General features: G+C 41.5%; 1 protein-coding gene across 3 annotated transcripts in view; it reads left to right on the top strand.

Moving 5' to 3' along the window:
* Nucleotides 1–15,577, top strand: part of JAZF1 (JAZF zinc finger 1) — a 361,747-nt gene that overhangs the window by 281,430 nt on the left and 64,740 nt on the right. For all 3 annotated transcript variants that reach the window (XM_011938599.1, XM_011938602.1, XM_011938601.1), the window contains exon 3: nt 10,332–10,528. In XM_011938599.1, coding sequence (XP_011793989.1) covers nt 10,332–10,528 — 197 coding nt within the window. The remainder of the gene's footprint in view (nt 1–10,331; nt 10,529–15,577) is intronic.

Here is a 15,577-nt window from a genome sequence, read left to right as displayed (position 1 = left end):
TTATCTTGTCTTTTTATCTTCCCCCACCTTTTCTTCTTCCCTCACCCCCACAAAAAAAAAAAGAAAGAAATGAACGTCTGTACGCAAAATAAGCTAAAGGTTTGCTATGAAATTGGCTTGCCCTCATATTTATTTATTTTATGCAAAATTAGAATTCTCCGAAGACCAGGAACTACATCCTTCCATATATGTCAAATATAAACTTAGAAAAGCAGGCCAGATGTGGGTAGCTCATACCTGAAATCCTAGCACTTTGGGAGGCCAAGGCAACAAGACTGCTTGAGCCCAGGAGATCGAGACCAGCCTGGGCAACAGAGTGAGATCCTGCCTCTACAAAAATTAGGTAGATGTGGTGCTCTACCAAAAGTACAAAAATTAGCTGGGTTTGGTGGTGCATCCCTATAGTCCCAGCTACTTGGGAGGCTGAAGCAAGAGGATCGCTTGAGCCCAGGAGGTCAAGGCTGCAGTGAGCTATGATGGCACCACTGCACTCCAGCCTTGCTGACAGAGTGAGACCCTGTCTTAAAAAGAAAAGAAGAGAGAGAAAATAACGTCTGTCTTAATGCAGTAAGTCTGTCAGTTTTAGTTTGGTACCTGAGAACACAGTCTATTTCGTTAGCTGTGTACTTCTCAAATTATGTCCACAACCAGTGTAAAGGTCAATCACAAAAAAATACCCCTTACAAGTTAAGTGCCAAACTGATCTGATCAAATGGAGTGGGTTTTTTTCCTCGTGCTGCTTTTAGTTTTATTATTTTGCATTAAAATTTTAATGGCATGTTAATAGGGGCTCAGAGTTTTGGTGATACTGCAAAAAGTTTTATGAAGCTTCAAAATCCACCCCATGGACCTCAGATCATGAAGTCAAAAATAACTCTGGGATAAGAAGTGAAACATGGGATTATTTGAAGCATTACTATAAACTTTCTGAAATTAATGTGATTTAGAAATCCAGATTTTCTCTTTTCTACTGAAAAGTACATTTATTAAGTTCCCAGATCACCAAAAAAGGCCATTCTATTCATGAAGGGGTGCTGACAAATGATTGCTCCACTTTCTGTTTCTAGGTCATGTTTCACTAACTAGCTGTTTTAACCAAATCCACCTTTAGCTTCACTATGGAATTAAGTTGCTGCTAAAATAAGAAGACCCGCCACATGAATTCATTAGCAGACGTACGTTTTGAAAGCCATCATTACGTTGAGACCTAGAGTAGCCAGATCCTTTGACATGTGGGCCACACATGGTTGCATGCTGAAATGTACCCATTATTTCCATCACCATTTCCCACAGACACATTTCAAATGTGCCATGCACTGTTTTGCTTGCTTACTGGTTCTCTATCCATCCTTGTCCTGGATTGCATAGTAACAGCCAGAGAAAAGAAAAATCCTTACTCTCCATGTTAGACTGTCCTTCAGAAGGTTAAATTGTTATGTCAGAAATACCATCATCTGGAGCAATGAATTACCAGATTTGGGAGTGCTTGGAATCTCAGGGCCTATCTGCCAACTCCCCACAGCTTTTCTCAAAAGCTTGTTTTTGCTGAAAAATGACAATGCCCAAAGGGCCATTGAAAAGGCAGAACAAAGCTTTTGAACTTCAAATGAAGCGTAGTTGGATGTGGTGTCCTACAGAGGGTCTGCTGGCAGACCAAGTCAGAGCCTTGTGCAACTTGATGAATCTCCCAAGCAGAGAACCTTTAGCTGGATGGAAGGATGTCAGTCCACAGCTCATGGTATGGAGGGTCTCCCATTGCCTGTCCTGCTGGAAAGACCCTCTATAATTTGGTTCACTCTAGAAATCAAGGCCAGGAAGTAAGAAGAGGTGTATGAGTTTATAGGTGGGCCCCAGCATGTTGTCTAATGAGACGAACCTTCTTTTTCTGTTGTGTTCATAGTTACTGTATCTGTCTTCTTGAATTTGCCTGTGATTGCCATTCAATAGATGCCATTGCAATTTAATAGATTCCTGGGCCGGGCATGATGACTCACGCCTGTAATCCCAACACTTTGGGAGGCCAAAGTGGGCAGATTGCTTGATCCCAGGAGTTCAAAAGTAGCCTGGGCAACATGGTAAAACCTCATCTTTACAAAAAGTACAAAAAATTATCCAGGTGTGGTGGCGAACGCCTGTAGTCCCAGCTACTCAGGAGGCTGACAAGAAAATCACACAACTGCTAGTGAGCCATGATCACGCCCCTGCATTCCAGCCTGGGCGACAGAGTGAGAGCCTGTCACAAAAGCCAAAAAATAAATAAAAATAACATGAATGCCTGCAGAATCAGTAAAGATGGCTCTTTGCTTTCAGAATCATCAGAACTCATGATGACTCCTAATATTCAGTGCCCCAGCTCAGAAATAACCAAATGCTAGTGTAGATGGCAGAATGTAAAAGGTTTGCGAGTTAAGATTTCCAGTAAGTGTTAGTCGCTTCTTTTATGAACCAGGAACCTGACATTTGTCAAGCACGAAGTGTCAGGCCCTGTTCTAAGTGCTTTATGTATATTAACTTACTTAATCCTCACCACAACCGTTGGTCAGGCCTGTTGTTGTCACCATTTATAGATGAGAAAATGGCAGCACCGAAAGGCTAGGAAGGTAACTTGCCCACTGTCATTACACAGCTAGCAGGGCATGGATCAGAGATTTGAATCTAGATAGTCCACCTCCAAAGCCCACCCTCTTAACTGCTACACTAATGTATTCAGACTCCAGGCCATGACCTCCCAGGGGGTCAAGAAGTCAATGTGGTGGTCATGACCATCATGTTTTGTTAAAATGAAATAGAACAGAAAAATGCCAGAGTATATCATATGTAGTAAAGATTGTTTTGTGAAATTTCTGTTTCAGATATTTACATTAAAATGTCTCATCCTTGAGTCCAGATATGTTTAGTAATTCATAATTTTTTAGATTTCATTAAGGTAATATAGTACAAATACTACATATTACATAATACCCCCAGTAGGGTCTGGGTCAGCCCCATGTAATCACATACATTGCTATTTATACAGTGAAACACACAAATATTTTCACTAAATACAATAAAATCTGTAAGTAGCCTTTCACTCGGTCAGGTTCGAGTTTGCCTTCCGATGACGTTTTATTGCCAAGTTTTATTTTTTTTTAATTTCAGATTTCAGAGCTTTGGAGATTTCAAAATTGCAGGTTGCAGGCCTGTTTATACATGTGAGCACACCAGGTCGCAACGTGAGATACATTTCTTAAAATGGGTTGAAGTCAAAGTTTGAAAAATACTGCACAATGCTATTGCCGGAATCATTCACTGTTAGAGCTGGGAAGGACCCTAGCAGTGATGTATTCCATATATCCATAAAACCAAATCTCCTCAATTTTAACAAGTAGAAAAACCAAGACCACAAAAGCAAATGCAGTGACTCCTGGAGGCCACCAGTTTCTTTGCCCCAGAGCAAGCCTCCTGGCAACATGCAGTGCAGACCTCTGGACCACGCGCCTTCTCCAGAGTCATATAATCACAGCCACGCCACACCACATATCTTGGAGTTTTCAGTTTTTTCTGAGACTGCAGTTTTGAGTGGTCACTTCCATTTCTGAGTTCTCTGATCCAGTGAAAGCCCAGTGATTTTTTTTTTCCCCAGCAGGTCACTTAGACTCAGGTGTTTTGGCCATCAACTGAGGTGGCAATGGGGTCTCTGCCCAGGTTCCAGCAAATACCGTACATTTCCTGAGTTTGTGGTTGAAACTAGTCTCCCTGGACCAGCAGTTGACATTTTCCCCCTGTGGAGTTATATTCATGTTTCCACGTTGAACATGTCAGACTGAATGAACATTGTGGTCTGAGGATTTAAAAGATTTACAATGGAGTCTTGAAAATTTACTTAAGGAATATGTACTTCCCCTAGCAATAACAAATATTACTACAAATGACCATATTAAATTAAAGTAACTTAGACATTTCTGATTTGTAGGAAAGTTGAAATTAATCTTACAGCAGTTTCAGTTTCAAAATGAAAACATTGCTTTGCCTGACCGCAGATTTTCAGGCTGTTAGTCAACAGTGAGTGAAAGAGTCTCAAGTGACTTTTTTTCTTTAAGAAATACTCAGTTTTCTCTATGTGTAGAAAAATGTTAGAAGGAAAAACCCTAAAATATCAACCATAGTTTTATCTGGGTAATATTTCTCTTAGAAAAAAAAAGTTTTTACACAGGAAAAATCAAAAATTCCTTTCATAAGCTGAATGGTAGGTACACAGATTGCTATTTTATTAAAATTTTTATGCATGGAAATGTATATATTGATTTGCATATATATTCCATAATTTAAAAAAATACCTTTATTTCATTTCTTTTCCTAACCTCTGTGTTGGTCAATTAAAACACTTTTTAAACACAAGTCACAAATCCATAAAAAATGTTCTGTAAGTTTTTTTACTGAGATACATTATTTTTTACAATTTTAAAAAAGAAGACTTTCTTACTCATTCTTTGTTCCTTCCTTGATTAATTCCTTTAGTGAGTAGGCAAGAAGCCCAGTTCAAACACTTTTTTTCCCCATATTAAAAAATAATAATCACGGCCAGGCGCGGTGGCTCACGTCTGTAATCCCAGAACTTTGGGAGGCCGAGGCAGGTGGATCACAAGGTCAGGAGATTGAGACCATTCTGGCTAACGATGTGAAACACTGTCTCTACTAAAAATACAAAAACTTTAACTGGGCATGGTGGCGGGCGCCTATAGTCCCAGCTGCTGGGGAGGCTGAGGCAGGAGAATGGCTTGAACCCGAGAGGCAGAGGTTGCAGTGAGCCAAGATCGCGCCCCTGCACTCCAGCCTGGATTATTCCATCTCAAAAAATAATAATATAATAATAATAATAATCACTAGAAGGTGTACTGGCAAATGTTGAACTGACTTGGGGAGGAAAAAAATCCCAATTTGTGGTATTGCCAGTTTTGGTGGTGTAAATAAATACTCCTTCCATAGCCAATTTCAAGGTACCCACATGTTACTGAACACAGAGTAGGTTACTTTGCATTATATAGCATATAGTTATACAGTAATTCTACCAAATAGATAAAATGTTAATGTAAATAACCTCAAGAATATAGATAATATTAAAATGCAGTAAAATAATTAAGTGATGAGCCTTGAGTTAAATATCCTTGTTTTTAACAAAGCACTTGATTTAATTATTTACATAATTTAGTTTTTAATAACGGCTGTGTTTAACAACAGATTCACCAAATCCCTGAAAATTTAAGTCAGCTTTCACAACCCATTATGAGCCAGCTCCAGCACACTGCAGCTGCCAGATCAGAGCAGTGTCACCATTGCAAAGCAGAGAGAATTCTGGGAGGTGGGCACAGCCAGCCTGCCTTCCCCAGATCGTAGCCCAGTGGGGCTACAATTCCAGAGACCCCCTGCCCCACAACTGGGGAGCCCAGTGGTCCCACACAGCAGGATGGACTGACATTTGGAGGATGAGCCTTTTGTTGTCCCAGCTGCCCACTGCCCCCATGTAAACTGCCAGAGGGGCATTTCCCCAGGCCCCATGCTCCAGCTCCCTGAACGCTTTCAACTGTGAAAATCATGACAGAGTCCCGAGGCTTGACTAGGCTCTGATGCCAGCTCTGCCACTAGCCTAAATGACCTCAAACAGGTCACACCAACTCAGTTCACAGTTGCTGTAACAAATGAGGGGGCTGGACCGGATAATCTGACTTAACCAAGGTTCCTTCCTGCTCTAAAACCCAAGTGAGTCAGGTGCAGTGGCTCACGCCTATAATCCTAACACTCTGGGTGGGAGGATCACTTGAGCCCAGGAGTTTGAAATCAGCCTGGGCAACATAGTGAGACCGCATCTCTACAAAAAATCAAAAAATTACCTGGGCATGGTGGGGCATGCCTGTGGTCTCAGCTACTTGGGAAACTGAGGCAAGAAGATCACTTGAGCCCAGGAGGTCAGGGCTTCAGTGAACTGTAATCACCACTGCACGCCAGCCTTGGTGACAGCGAGACCCCATCTCCAAAAAAAAATCCGCATCAGCCGTGATTATTGAGAGCTTCAGAAAGATCACCAGTTGTGTCCAGACTCATTGAGGAAATCTCAGGCTACTGAGTGACATGACTCCCTTAACCTGAACTCAGCCTTGGGAACATGGTGAACCTTTCCCAGCCCTGATATTTGGTAAAACGGGGAACATAGTCCTCATTTGTTGGCCAGAATCACAGCCTTTGCTATGCCTCCTTGGCTTCTCTAGACACTCTTTGTCTCCCCAAATGGTTCCTTGCCACTGGGAATCTGCCCACCTTTTGACAGACAGCTGTGCTGATGGAACATTGCTCAAAAACTTGAGAATTTAGTAAGTCTCAGAAAATGGGTTAAGTCGTGGTTAATGAAGGGAAGAGGAAGAGGAGCAGCGTGGTAGTGCAGGGGAGACATGGGCCTATTTTAACCAGGGTTCCCACAGCGCTTGTGTGGCACTCCTGTGTGTGTTTGTAGGGGCAGGTGGTGTGGGGATGTGTGTGTATGGTTGTCACTAGAACAAATTGTGCAGCTGTGTGCCTTGATATGTCAAGGTTACCATGATTTATAGATTGTATGTCCGAGTTCACAACACCAATCCAAGAGAGGAGGGAGAACTGCAGGAGGAAGTCTTGGCGACAAGGCTTTAAGAATGTGTTTCATGTTCAATGCTTTTAACATGGGTGCCTTGTTCTTATTTCTAGAAAGCACTATAGAAGATATAACCCAAATCCAGATTGCTGTCTGTGGCTGGTCAAACCTATGTGAGGGTGAAGGCAGGGTTTGTGTGTGTATGAATGTTACGGTTGTTTATAGTTGTTGTGTTATATCTGAGCTGTAGGAGAGTATTTTACAATAAGAGATATGAGTTCTGTAATCCCAGCACTTGGGAGGCTGAGGAGGGCAGAACACTTGAGGTCAGTAGTTCAAGACCAGCTTGGCCAACGTGGTGAAACCTTGTCTCTACTAAAAATACAAAAATTAGCTGGGCATGGTGGTGGGCACCTGTATTCCCAGCTATTTGGGAGGCTGAAGCAGGTGAATCGCTTGAACCAGGAGGCAGAGGTGAGCCGAGATTGTGCCACTGCACTCCAGCATGGGCAACAGTGCGAGACTCCATCTCAAAAAAAAAAAATGTATAAATATATGAGTTAGATGTAGAGAAGCCTTTCTCTCTCTTCCCTCTGATTGTCTCTCCCTCTCTGTCTCACACTGGTTATACACCCTCTGGGTTTATTCCATTCAGCCGTTCCACAAATGGAATTTCTGCTCTACACAAGGGGTGTGTGTGCTTAGTGCTTTCAGAGCCGTGGGTGTGTGGTGTGTCCTCAAAACACTTGGAGTTTGAGTAAGGTGGACAAAATATAGAGACATAACCATATTATAATGCTTTATGTAATTAATAACAGCTTCTGCATCTTGAGCCACTTGCTACATGATGGGCCAATTACCTCATTTATCCTCACAACAGTCCTCTGAAGTTGAAATGTTATTGCCCCATGTGCCAGCAGGTCACCTTCTTAGATTGTGAACATTCAGACTCACAGATGACCATGGGCCACAATAGGGCACTGGGCCCGTTCAGAGGATGGAGGACAGGCCGCCTTTTGCAGGCGCCCTTGCAGCAGTGCACATGAGAGTCTGTTCAGGTGCAGAGGGGTAGGAGTGGAAACCATCCTGGTAGAAAAGCCTCGTGCCCTACAGGAGCCAAAGCTCTTGCAACATCATCTGGGCATAGCTCCCCAGTTCTCTGCAAAGGCCATGCCCAGCTACAAGATCACCATGCTCAGAAAGCCCAAATCAGGATTCTTAGCTTCCTATCAGATAACTACAGGTTCCTAGATCCTCCCAGGCTGTGGAGTTCACCAGTCGGAGGTCATTCTTATATAGATAGTGTCGCCTGGTAACATAGTTGACATACTGTCTTAGCAGGTTACCAAATTTAGCCAAAGATCAGACTACCATGCAGAAAGCGAAAAGACTTATGTTAATTCCTTACCTACTCTCTCATTCCCATTTTACAGAAAATAAACCTGAGATTCAGAGTTTATCAACTTGCCTCAAATTACATAATAACCCAGCCAGGATTTGAACCCTGGCCTCATTCCAAATACCATGCTCTTAACTAAAATGCGAGATGTAAAAATTTTTTTCTGTCCCCATAAGCATGTCTGTGTTTATCTTGCTATTTGAAACACTAGTTTGAATTACTTGCCCTCGAGAACAATCAGTCTTCCTGGAAGCAGCAGCGTGTTTATCCTGTGGCTTTGCCACTCCCTGGCGCACTGCGTACCCCAGTGTGAGAAGCTCAGCACCATGCTAGTTAGCAGTTCTTCTTAGAATAATAAAAAAAAAAAAGCACTAATTCTTTGCTTTTCTCTGTGAGTCTGTATTTTTAGTAGAGGTTTATGAGGAGGGGAATAAGAAGTTTTAAGGACAATAGAACCAATTTTGCCTCTGAAAATAAATGAGTACTTGGCTACCATGTGCAAACAATTCTCTTTTGCATTGACAGTCCTTTTTATTTTTATTTATTTTTATTTTTTTTTTGAGACGGAGTTTCGCTCTGTCACCCAGGCTGGAGTGCAGTGGCCGGATCTCAGCTCACTGCAAGCTCCGTCTCCCGGGTTCATGCCATTCTCCTGCCTCAGCCTCCCGAGTAGCTGGGACTACAGGCGCCCGCCATCTCGCCCGGCTAGTTTTTTGTATTTTAGTACAGACGGGGTTTCACCGTGTTAGCCAGGATGGTCTCGATCTCCTGACCTTGTGATCCGCCCATCTCGGCCTCCCAAAGTGCTGGGATTACAGGCTTGAGCCACCGCGCCCGGCCGACAGTCCTTTTTAAATCATCACTATGCTATAACACAAAACCTAAGAGCTCAAGGCAAAGCTTTATTACTAAGCTCAGTTCAGCATGTAAAATCCAGTTTATATATCTGGATTATGTTGCAAGAACCATTCAAGAAATGTGCCATCCATGTTCCAAGTATAAAAATAGAAATTTTAAGACAGCGTAACAATATTACTGTTGTTTCATTGGGTATTTAATTGACTTCAGGCTTTCACCAGGTATTAGAACTATCTGTCAAAACTATCTATCAAAACTTCATCATGTAGTGAGGAAAAATACTAAGGAATTTTGTAGACAAAATGTGAAATAGGTTGGGTAAAATACCATGTTTAAGTGCAATGCAGTGAGTTTATGATAAATTGTATTGAAATAGTCAAAATATAGTTCATGCGGAAGGTGTTGGAGACAGGCCTTGAGGGGCCTGGAATGTTCTGTTTCTTAGCCTAGGTGGTAGGGACAGCTGTGGTTTTATCATCTGAACGCTATCATACATTTATAGACTATGCTTTCTGTGGCAATTTTCAAAAATGCAGCTGACAAAGTTTGCCTGCCAATATGAAAGGTGAATGTTCTTTAGGTAGGAGATACCATTTCATAGATTGTTTTGAATCTCATATTACACGAATTGACAAAATGGTAGATTATACAGTGAGAAAAGAATGAAGTTTGAATATTACCAACATCAGAGAAGCATTGGAAGAATAACTCAAGTTTCCAAAGTGAAACTATCAGGAAAAGTCACCTTTCTCTTTATGAGTAATAAAATTAGAACGTAAACAGATCATCAGTGGTGACCTCCCTCCTTGTGCTGCTCTCTTCCCTTCTGGAATCTTCCTGGGCAAATGTATGCAGTTCTGTCTGTGTTTCCTGAGGTGGGCCTGGCACTGTGCTAGGAACTGGGGACTAGAATCCTTGCCTTCATGACGAGGGAAGCAAGGCCTCAATTTGCCAAGAAGAGTTTTTAAACCCAAATAATAATATGAGCATCAAAGTAATACAAAAAAGAGAGTTTTCACGAGGACATGTATGTTAGGTGGCAGTTAAGTGGTACAAAGAAATACTGCCAACCTGCAGATAAAGGAAGCGCTGTCTATTTAGGAGTGGTTGGGGAACTTTGAGGATGTGTGGGCTTCCTATGGGTAGAAAAAAAGAGAGCAGACCTTCCAAGAGAGGAAATCTTGTAACTGAAAGCATTACAGTGGGTGTAGATGTATTCTGTGCATATAAGCTTCCTGGCAAGGAGGATTTGCTAGGGAAGAAGTGAACCTGACTTTGAGGAACCTTAAAAATAACACGCTAGAAGATAATTCCATTGCACTGGAAAAGGGAAGCTGTTGTGAGTTCTGGGGATTGGGACTGACCTGTGGCCAAGGTCCTTTTCCAGGGTCGGGCATCTGTGAAAGTCTAATGAATGTTGTGAGTCCTCATGCTCTATACGTGGCCCAGGTTCCTTACCTTCTATTGTTGTTTCAGATTCATGACAGATGCTGCCCGCCGAGAGCAGGAGTCCCTAAAGAAGAAGATTCAGCCGAAGCTCTCACTGACTCTGTCCAGCTCAGTGTCTCGAGGGAATGTGTCCACTCCGCCACGCCACAGCAGTGGAAGCCTTACTCCCCCCGTGACCCCACCCATCACCCCCTCCTCTTCATTCCGCAGCAGCACTCCGACAGGTGAGTGGCTTGGCCCTACCGCCTTGAGAAGGAGGAGAGGAGAGAGGAGAAAGAGAAAATGTGTGCGATGTGCCGGGGGCAGAAAGGGGCTGGGGACAGATGATGACACAGACCCACCACATCGTCAATCCTTTCACTAGTCTCTGTATATTGATTCATTCTTCAGTTTATTACTGAAGAAATATTTCTAGATTATTGTTAATAAGCATGCGATAATGGTTTTGTAGTTTTTTGTCAATATATTTCCCATTTTTACTGTGCATACCCACATACACAACATTTTTAATGGGCTCTACAATAATATATATTTTATCACCTGATTTACAACTAAATATATTATGAACACTGTCTTCTAAAACAGTTAAAATAATTGCATACTTTAGAGAAAATATAATTTATTAAGCAGTCTTGGAGAAATTTAGATAGAATATTTCTTCCAAGGAGACTTCGTTGTTTTTACAATGCCTTGAGAAAAAGAGGGAGTCCTTGTCTTCTCCAGGTTTTTCTGTATATAGTGGAAACTTGCCCTTCAATTTAGCTTTTTCACTTGCTTCTTTATACCCACCTATTCTCCAAGTAATCCATTGTATTTTTCCCAGCCCATCTCTCCTATGTGCCTCCTCTTTCATCTCAGTCTCCCTGACACACATGGATGTCCACTACTCCTGCACTCTCATCTCCTCTCCTCCATGCCCTCGCCTTAAAGAGGCTTCTGTCCTTTTAAGGATACCATCTTCATTGATTTGGATTAACTCTGCTCAAAAGTTTGTCCTCAGTTCCACATTAGGATTAGCCTGTAATAATCTGAAGACAAAGGTCAGTTGTTTAAAAAATTTATTAGTAAGAAAATCTTGGTAGAGTTACATGTATCAAGAAACTAGGACTTCAGCTGGGTACTGTGGCTCACACGTATAATCACAGCTCTTTGGGAGGCTGAGGCAGGAGGATCGCCTGAGGCCAGGATTTCAAGACCAGCCTGGGTGAAATGGTATTTTGAATGCCTCGTAAGTGCCAGAAACTGAGCTACTGAGGTGAGCAGAGAGAGGCCCTTTTCCCTGACCACAGGAGCTTACACCTGTTGGAGAATACTGGCATTCTAGAGGCCAAACAAGATCACTTTTGTCTTCCTCTCCTAAGTGTGGAAATGATTAAACAATAAAACAGCAGTCACAGATGAAGAACAAAATATCAACTGTATTACATAAAGCTAAACCACAGAATGGAGCTTGGATCTGTAACAATTGGGCTTCCTAGTATGTCTTCCCAGAATTCAGTTTATTTCCCACAGTGCACTTCTCAGCTTACCTCAGGGTGGGAGCTGACCAGAGTGCACCCTGGACCCTGAGCAGAGCGTGCCCAGCCTTTCCTCCCTAGTTCATGCTTCATTAAGTCACTGTTCCTCACTGTTCCTCCTTGGGCAAGAGTGAATAGAGATGGTGGAAGAGGTCCCACATCTTTGTGCTGTCTGAGAAACAGAGAAATAGCTCTCTTCCCCCAGTGGGAGTATAGACCATCACTAATCAAATCAATACACAAATAAACATAACCTTGTAATCATGGCAAGTGCTATGTAGAATTTTGTGATAGGAGGGCATCCAGAGAGAAGTTTGACCCAGTCAGGAAAGGAGTCAACTAAGTAAAGAGGAAAGGTGGAGCAATGTCACAAAGGGAACATTTTGCAAAGGCTCCATGGAGGGGGAAAGCCCAGCAGGTCCCCAGTACTGAAAGCAGGCCAGGTGGCCCAAGTGTAACATGAGACTCAGGAGGTAGGCGGGGACGAGGGCATTGGGGGTCTTACTCAAAATTTTGGTTGAATCGAAGAGCAAAGAAAAGCCATTTGTAACCACACCATCATCTCCTTAGCCATGATTAAAATTGTTTATCTTCTCTGACAGTTTATGTATCTCTCTGTCATCCATTTTCCATTGTGCAAAGTGTGTTTCAGAATACTAACTTCACAAAATACTAGTTGGGGAAAAGGGATTTCCTAGTAAGTTTGGGGAGATGAGGAGTTCGAAAAAGTTAAATGGATTTCTTTAATTCAGGGCTTTAATATGCACTGTTAGTCTCCAAGGGGAGAATTTAGTAAATTTCCCAAACTTAGATGCTGTGATTAGGGAACCTCTTTCTCTATGGGGCATCTCAGGGGACTCATGGTTGACAGATACCCTGTGTTCAATCAGGATTGAACATTTTGAAGACAGGTTAGATATGGGAGACAGACCAGAGTTCCTGCCTGAACTTCTTTCTTTACAGATGTTGTTACCTTGGGCAAGTCACTAATACCAATTATATAGATTTTGTATCAAAGTTAAATGTGATAGCACACGTATAACACAGTGCTCAATAAATGTTCATCTCTTTCGTCTGGGGTTTTCAACTTTGTGTTTTAGGAACAGTATCAAGGTCATTGTTCTAGAGGACAAACTAGGAAATGGATAAATGTGTTAGGCATTTATCCATTTCCTTGAATAGACCACCATGTTTCCCTTATATTTTGTTTTGTGAAGATTGACTTTACAGGATCTTTGTGTGACATTTATGTTGTAAATCTAAGGAATGAAAGAGAGTGAAGTGTAATTCTGCAGTCCTCTTTTCTGGGTATTGCTATGATATTTATTCATGTATAATATGAATTATGGGGGCAATCTCCAACTGGCTGTGTTTTATACCTGAAGTAATATGGACTGACTCATGTCCAACACCAGATAACTATGACTGCCCCAATTAGTGATGTGTGCCTAGGACCCCCTGAAAATAAAGACAGTTTAAAAGTGAGAGTTTATTATTTTTCATGTAAGAATGTTTGGAAGAAATGGAATCATTTCCTTTCCTTCAGACATAAAGAAATCTTTCTGACACCTTGCCTATTTTAGCAATTTCCCATTGAGAGAATTAATTTATGTTGTGGTAAAGATGTATCATTTTCAATCTGTCAAGATCATTGGTAAGTTATTTGCTGCTGGAAGAACATTCCATGTAAACATCAAAAATTAGCAGGGGAAATGGTTTCTTAAACCCCTACCATGTACAATTTTGATTGTGTACATTTTTCAGTGTTTGGAATGTTATTTTACCTGTAGTTAGAGAGATCAGCTTATTTTGCCTGACTAATGTGGTTTCAGTCACTTTCATTGCCAGGTTATAAAATTCCACGTTTCTACCCCTTAAATTCACTCTTCCAAGTTCCATATTCATGGTGCATTCCCACTTCGGAAATAATAGTCATCTTGTAGGAACTTCATTTATAAAATGTTCTTTAAGGTATACTTTCTTGACAATACTGAATTAGAGCTCAGCTTTATCCTAGAGTTTTGAGTATTTCTTTGATGTACTTGGAATCAGTGTTCTGCAATTTTTTTTTTTTTTTGCAACAGGGTCTTACTATATCACTCTATCACGTAGGCTGGAGTGCAGTGATGCTATCATAGCTCACTGCAGCCTCAAACTCCAGGGCTTAGCCTCCTGTGTAGCTCACCTCAGCCTCCTGTGTAGCTGGGACTATAGGTGCATGCCATCATGCCCACCTAAATTTTTGACTTTTTTTGTAGAGATGAGATCTTGCTATGTTGCCGAGGCTGGTCTTAAACTCTTAGCCTCAAGCAGTCCTCCCGCCTCTGCCTCCCAAAACTCTGTGATTATAGGCAGAGGCCATGATATATGGCCTGTTTTGCCATTTTTACATCCTAGAAGAATCTTTTTCTCTCATTGTTTTCCTTTCCTATCCTTGTTTTCTTTTAATATATAGAGAAAGTATTCATTTAAGAAAAGCTTAGAATAGTTTAAATCATAGATCAGCAAACTTTTTCTATAAAGGTCCATATAGTAAATATGCTTGCAGGCCACAGGGTCTCTGTTTCAGCTACACAACTTTGCCATTGTAATGTGAAAGCAGCTACAGAACCACCTAAATTAATGGGCATGGTGTGTTTTATTAAAAGTTTTTCTAAAACTTCATGTACAAAAACAGGCCAGAGTTGGCCCATAGGCCACAGTTTTCCAATCCCTGGTTTAAATAATAGAGAAATTGAATTTAAAAATAAACGTGATTAAATTATATGAAAATAAAGTGTTAAGATAATTCATACCCTTCTCCTTTTAAAAGTAGTAACATCGGCGAGGCACAGTCGCTCATGCCTGTAATCCCAGCACTTTGGGAGGCAGAGGCAGGCGAATCACCTGAGGTCAGGAGTTCGAAACGAGCCTGGCCAACATGGTGAAACCCCATCTCTACTAAAAATATAAAAATTAGCCAAGTATGGTGGCTCATGCCTGTAACCCCAGCTACTTGGGAGGTTGAGGCAGGAAAATTGCTTGAACCTGGGAGGTGGAGGTTGCGGTGAACCAAGATCACACCACTGCACTCCAGCCTGGGTGACAGAGCAAGACTTCATCTCAAAAAAAAAAAAAAAAAGTAACATCTAGAGTATAATTACTTAGGAGGAAAGGCAAGTAGCACTTCTGGAGTGTTTGCTCTGTGTGCTTACTGTATTCTTTATGTATGACATTGTATTTAATCTTAACACCAGCCTCACTGAGACATTGTTATTCCCACATACAGATAAAGAAATAGAGGCTTAATAAGGTTAACGACATATCCATGTCTGTCTATTCAAAGAATATGCTCTTTCCAGTATATCCACACTTTCTATCCACATTCGTTATTATTACATTAATGCTTTTTTAAAAACTTTATTAGACCATCCACAGTGTGTGTGAACTTGACACCTCCAAACTCAAAATACGTTAAGTTACTGAAACCTTGGTTTGACTTCATTCACCATAACTTCCATTTTCACACAGCTCTACCATTCAAACAGCATGTCATAACAGAAGGACTTAACAGTTTCGTTCAGCCAGGGTTTCTCTAAGGGTCAGCTGACTCCAGATAGCCAGTTGTTAAATAATCAGGTTTGCAAGCTGTTTGCTAAACTGTTACCTTGAAATTGGCCATGGTGGGAGTATTTATACCAGTGAAATTGGCAAATGCTACATATCAGGACCTTCCCTGCCTCACTTTACCTTTATACCACTGTTTTTTCCTTTCAA

This window comes from Colobus angolensis, unplaced genomic scaffold, assembly GCF_000951035.1.
Source record: "Colobus angolensis palliatus isolate OR3802 unplaced genomic scaffold, Cang.pa_1.0 Scaffold175, whole genome shotgun sequence".
NCBI lineage: Eukaryota > Metazoa > Chordata > Mammalia > Primates > Cercopithecidae > Colobus > Colobus angolensis.
This window is presented reverse-complemented; position numbering and strand designations above follow the sequence as displayed.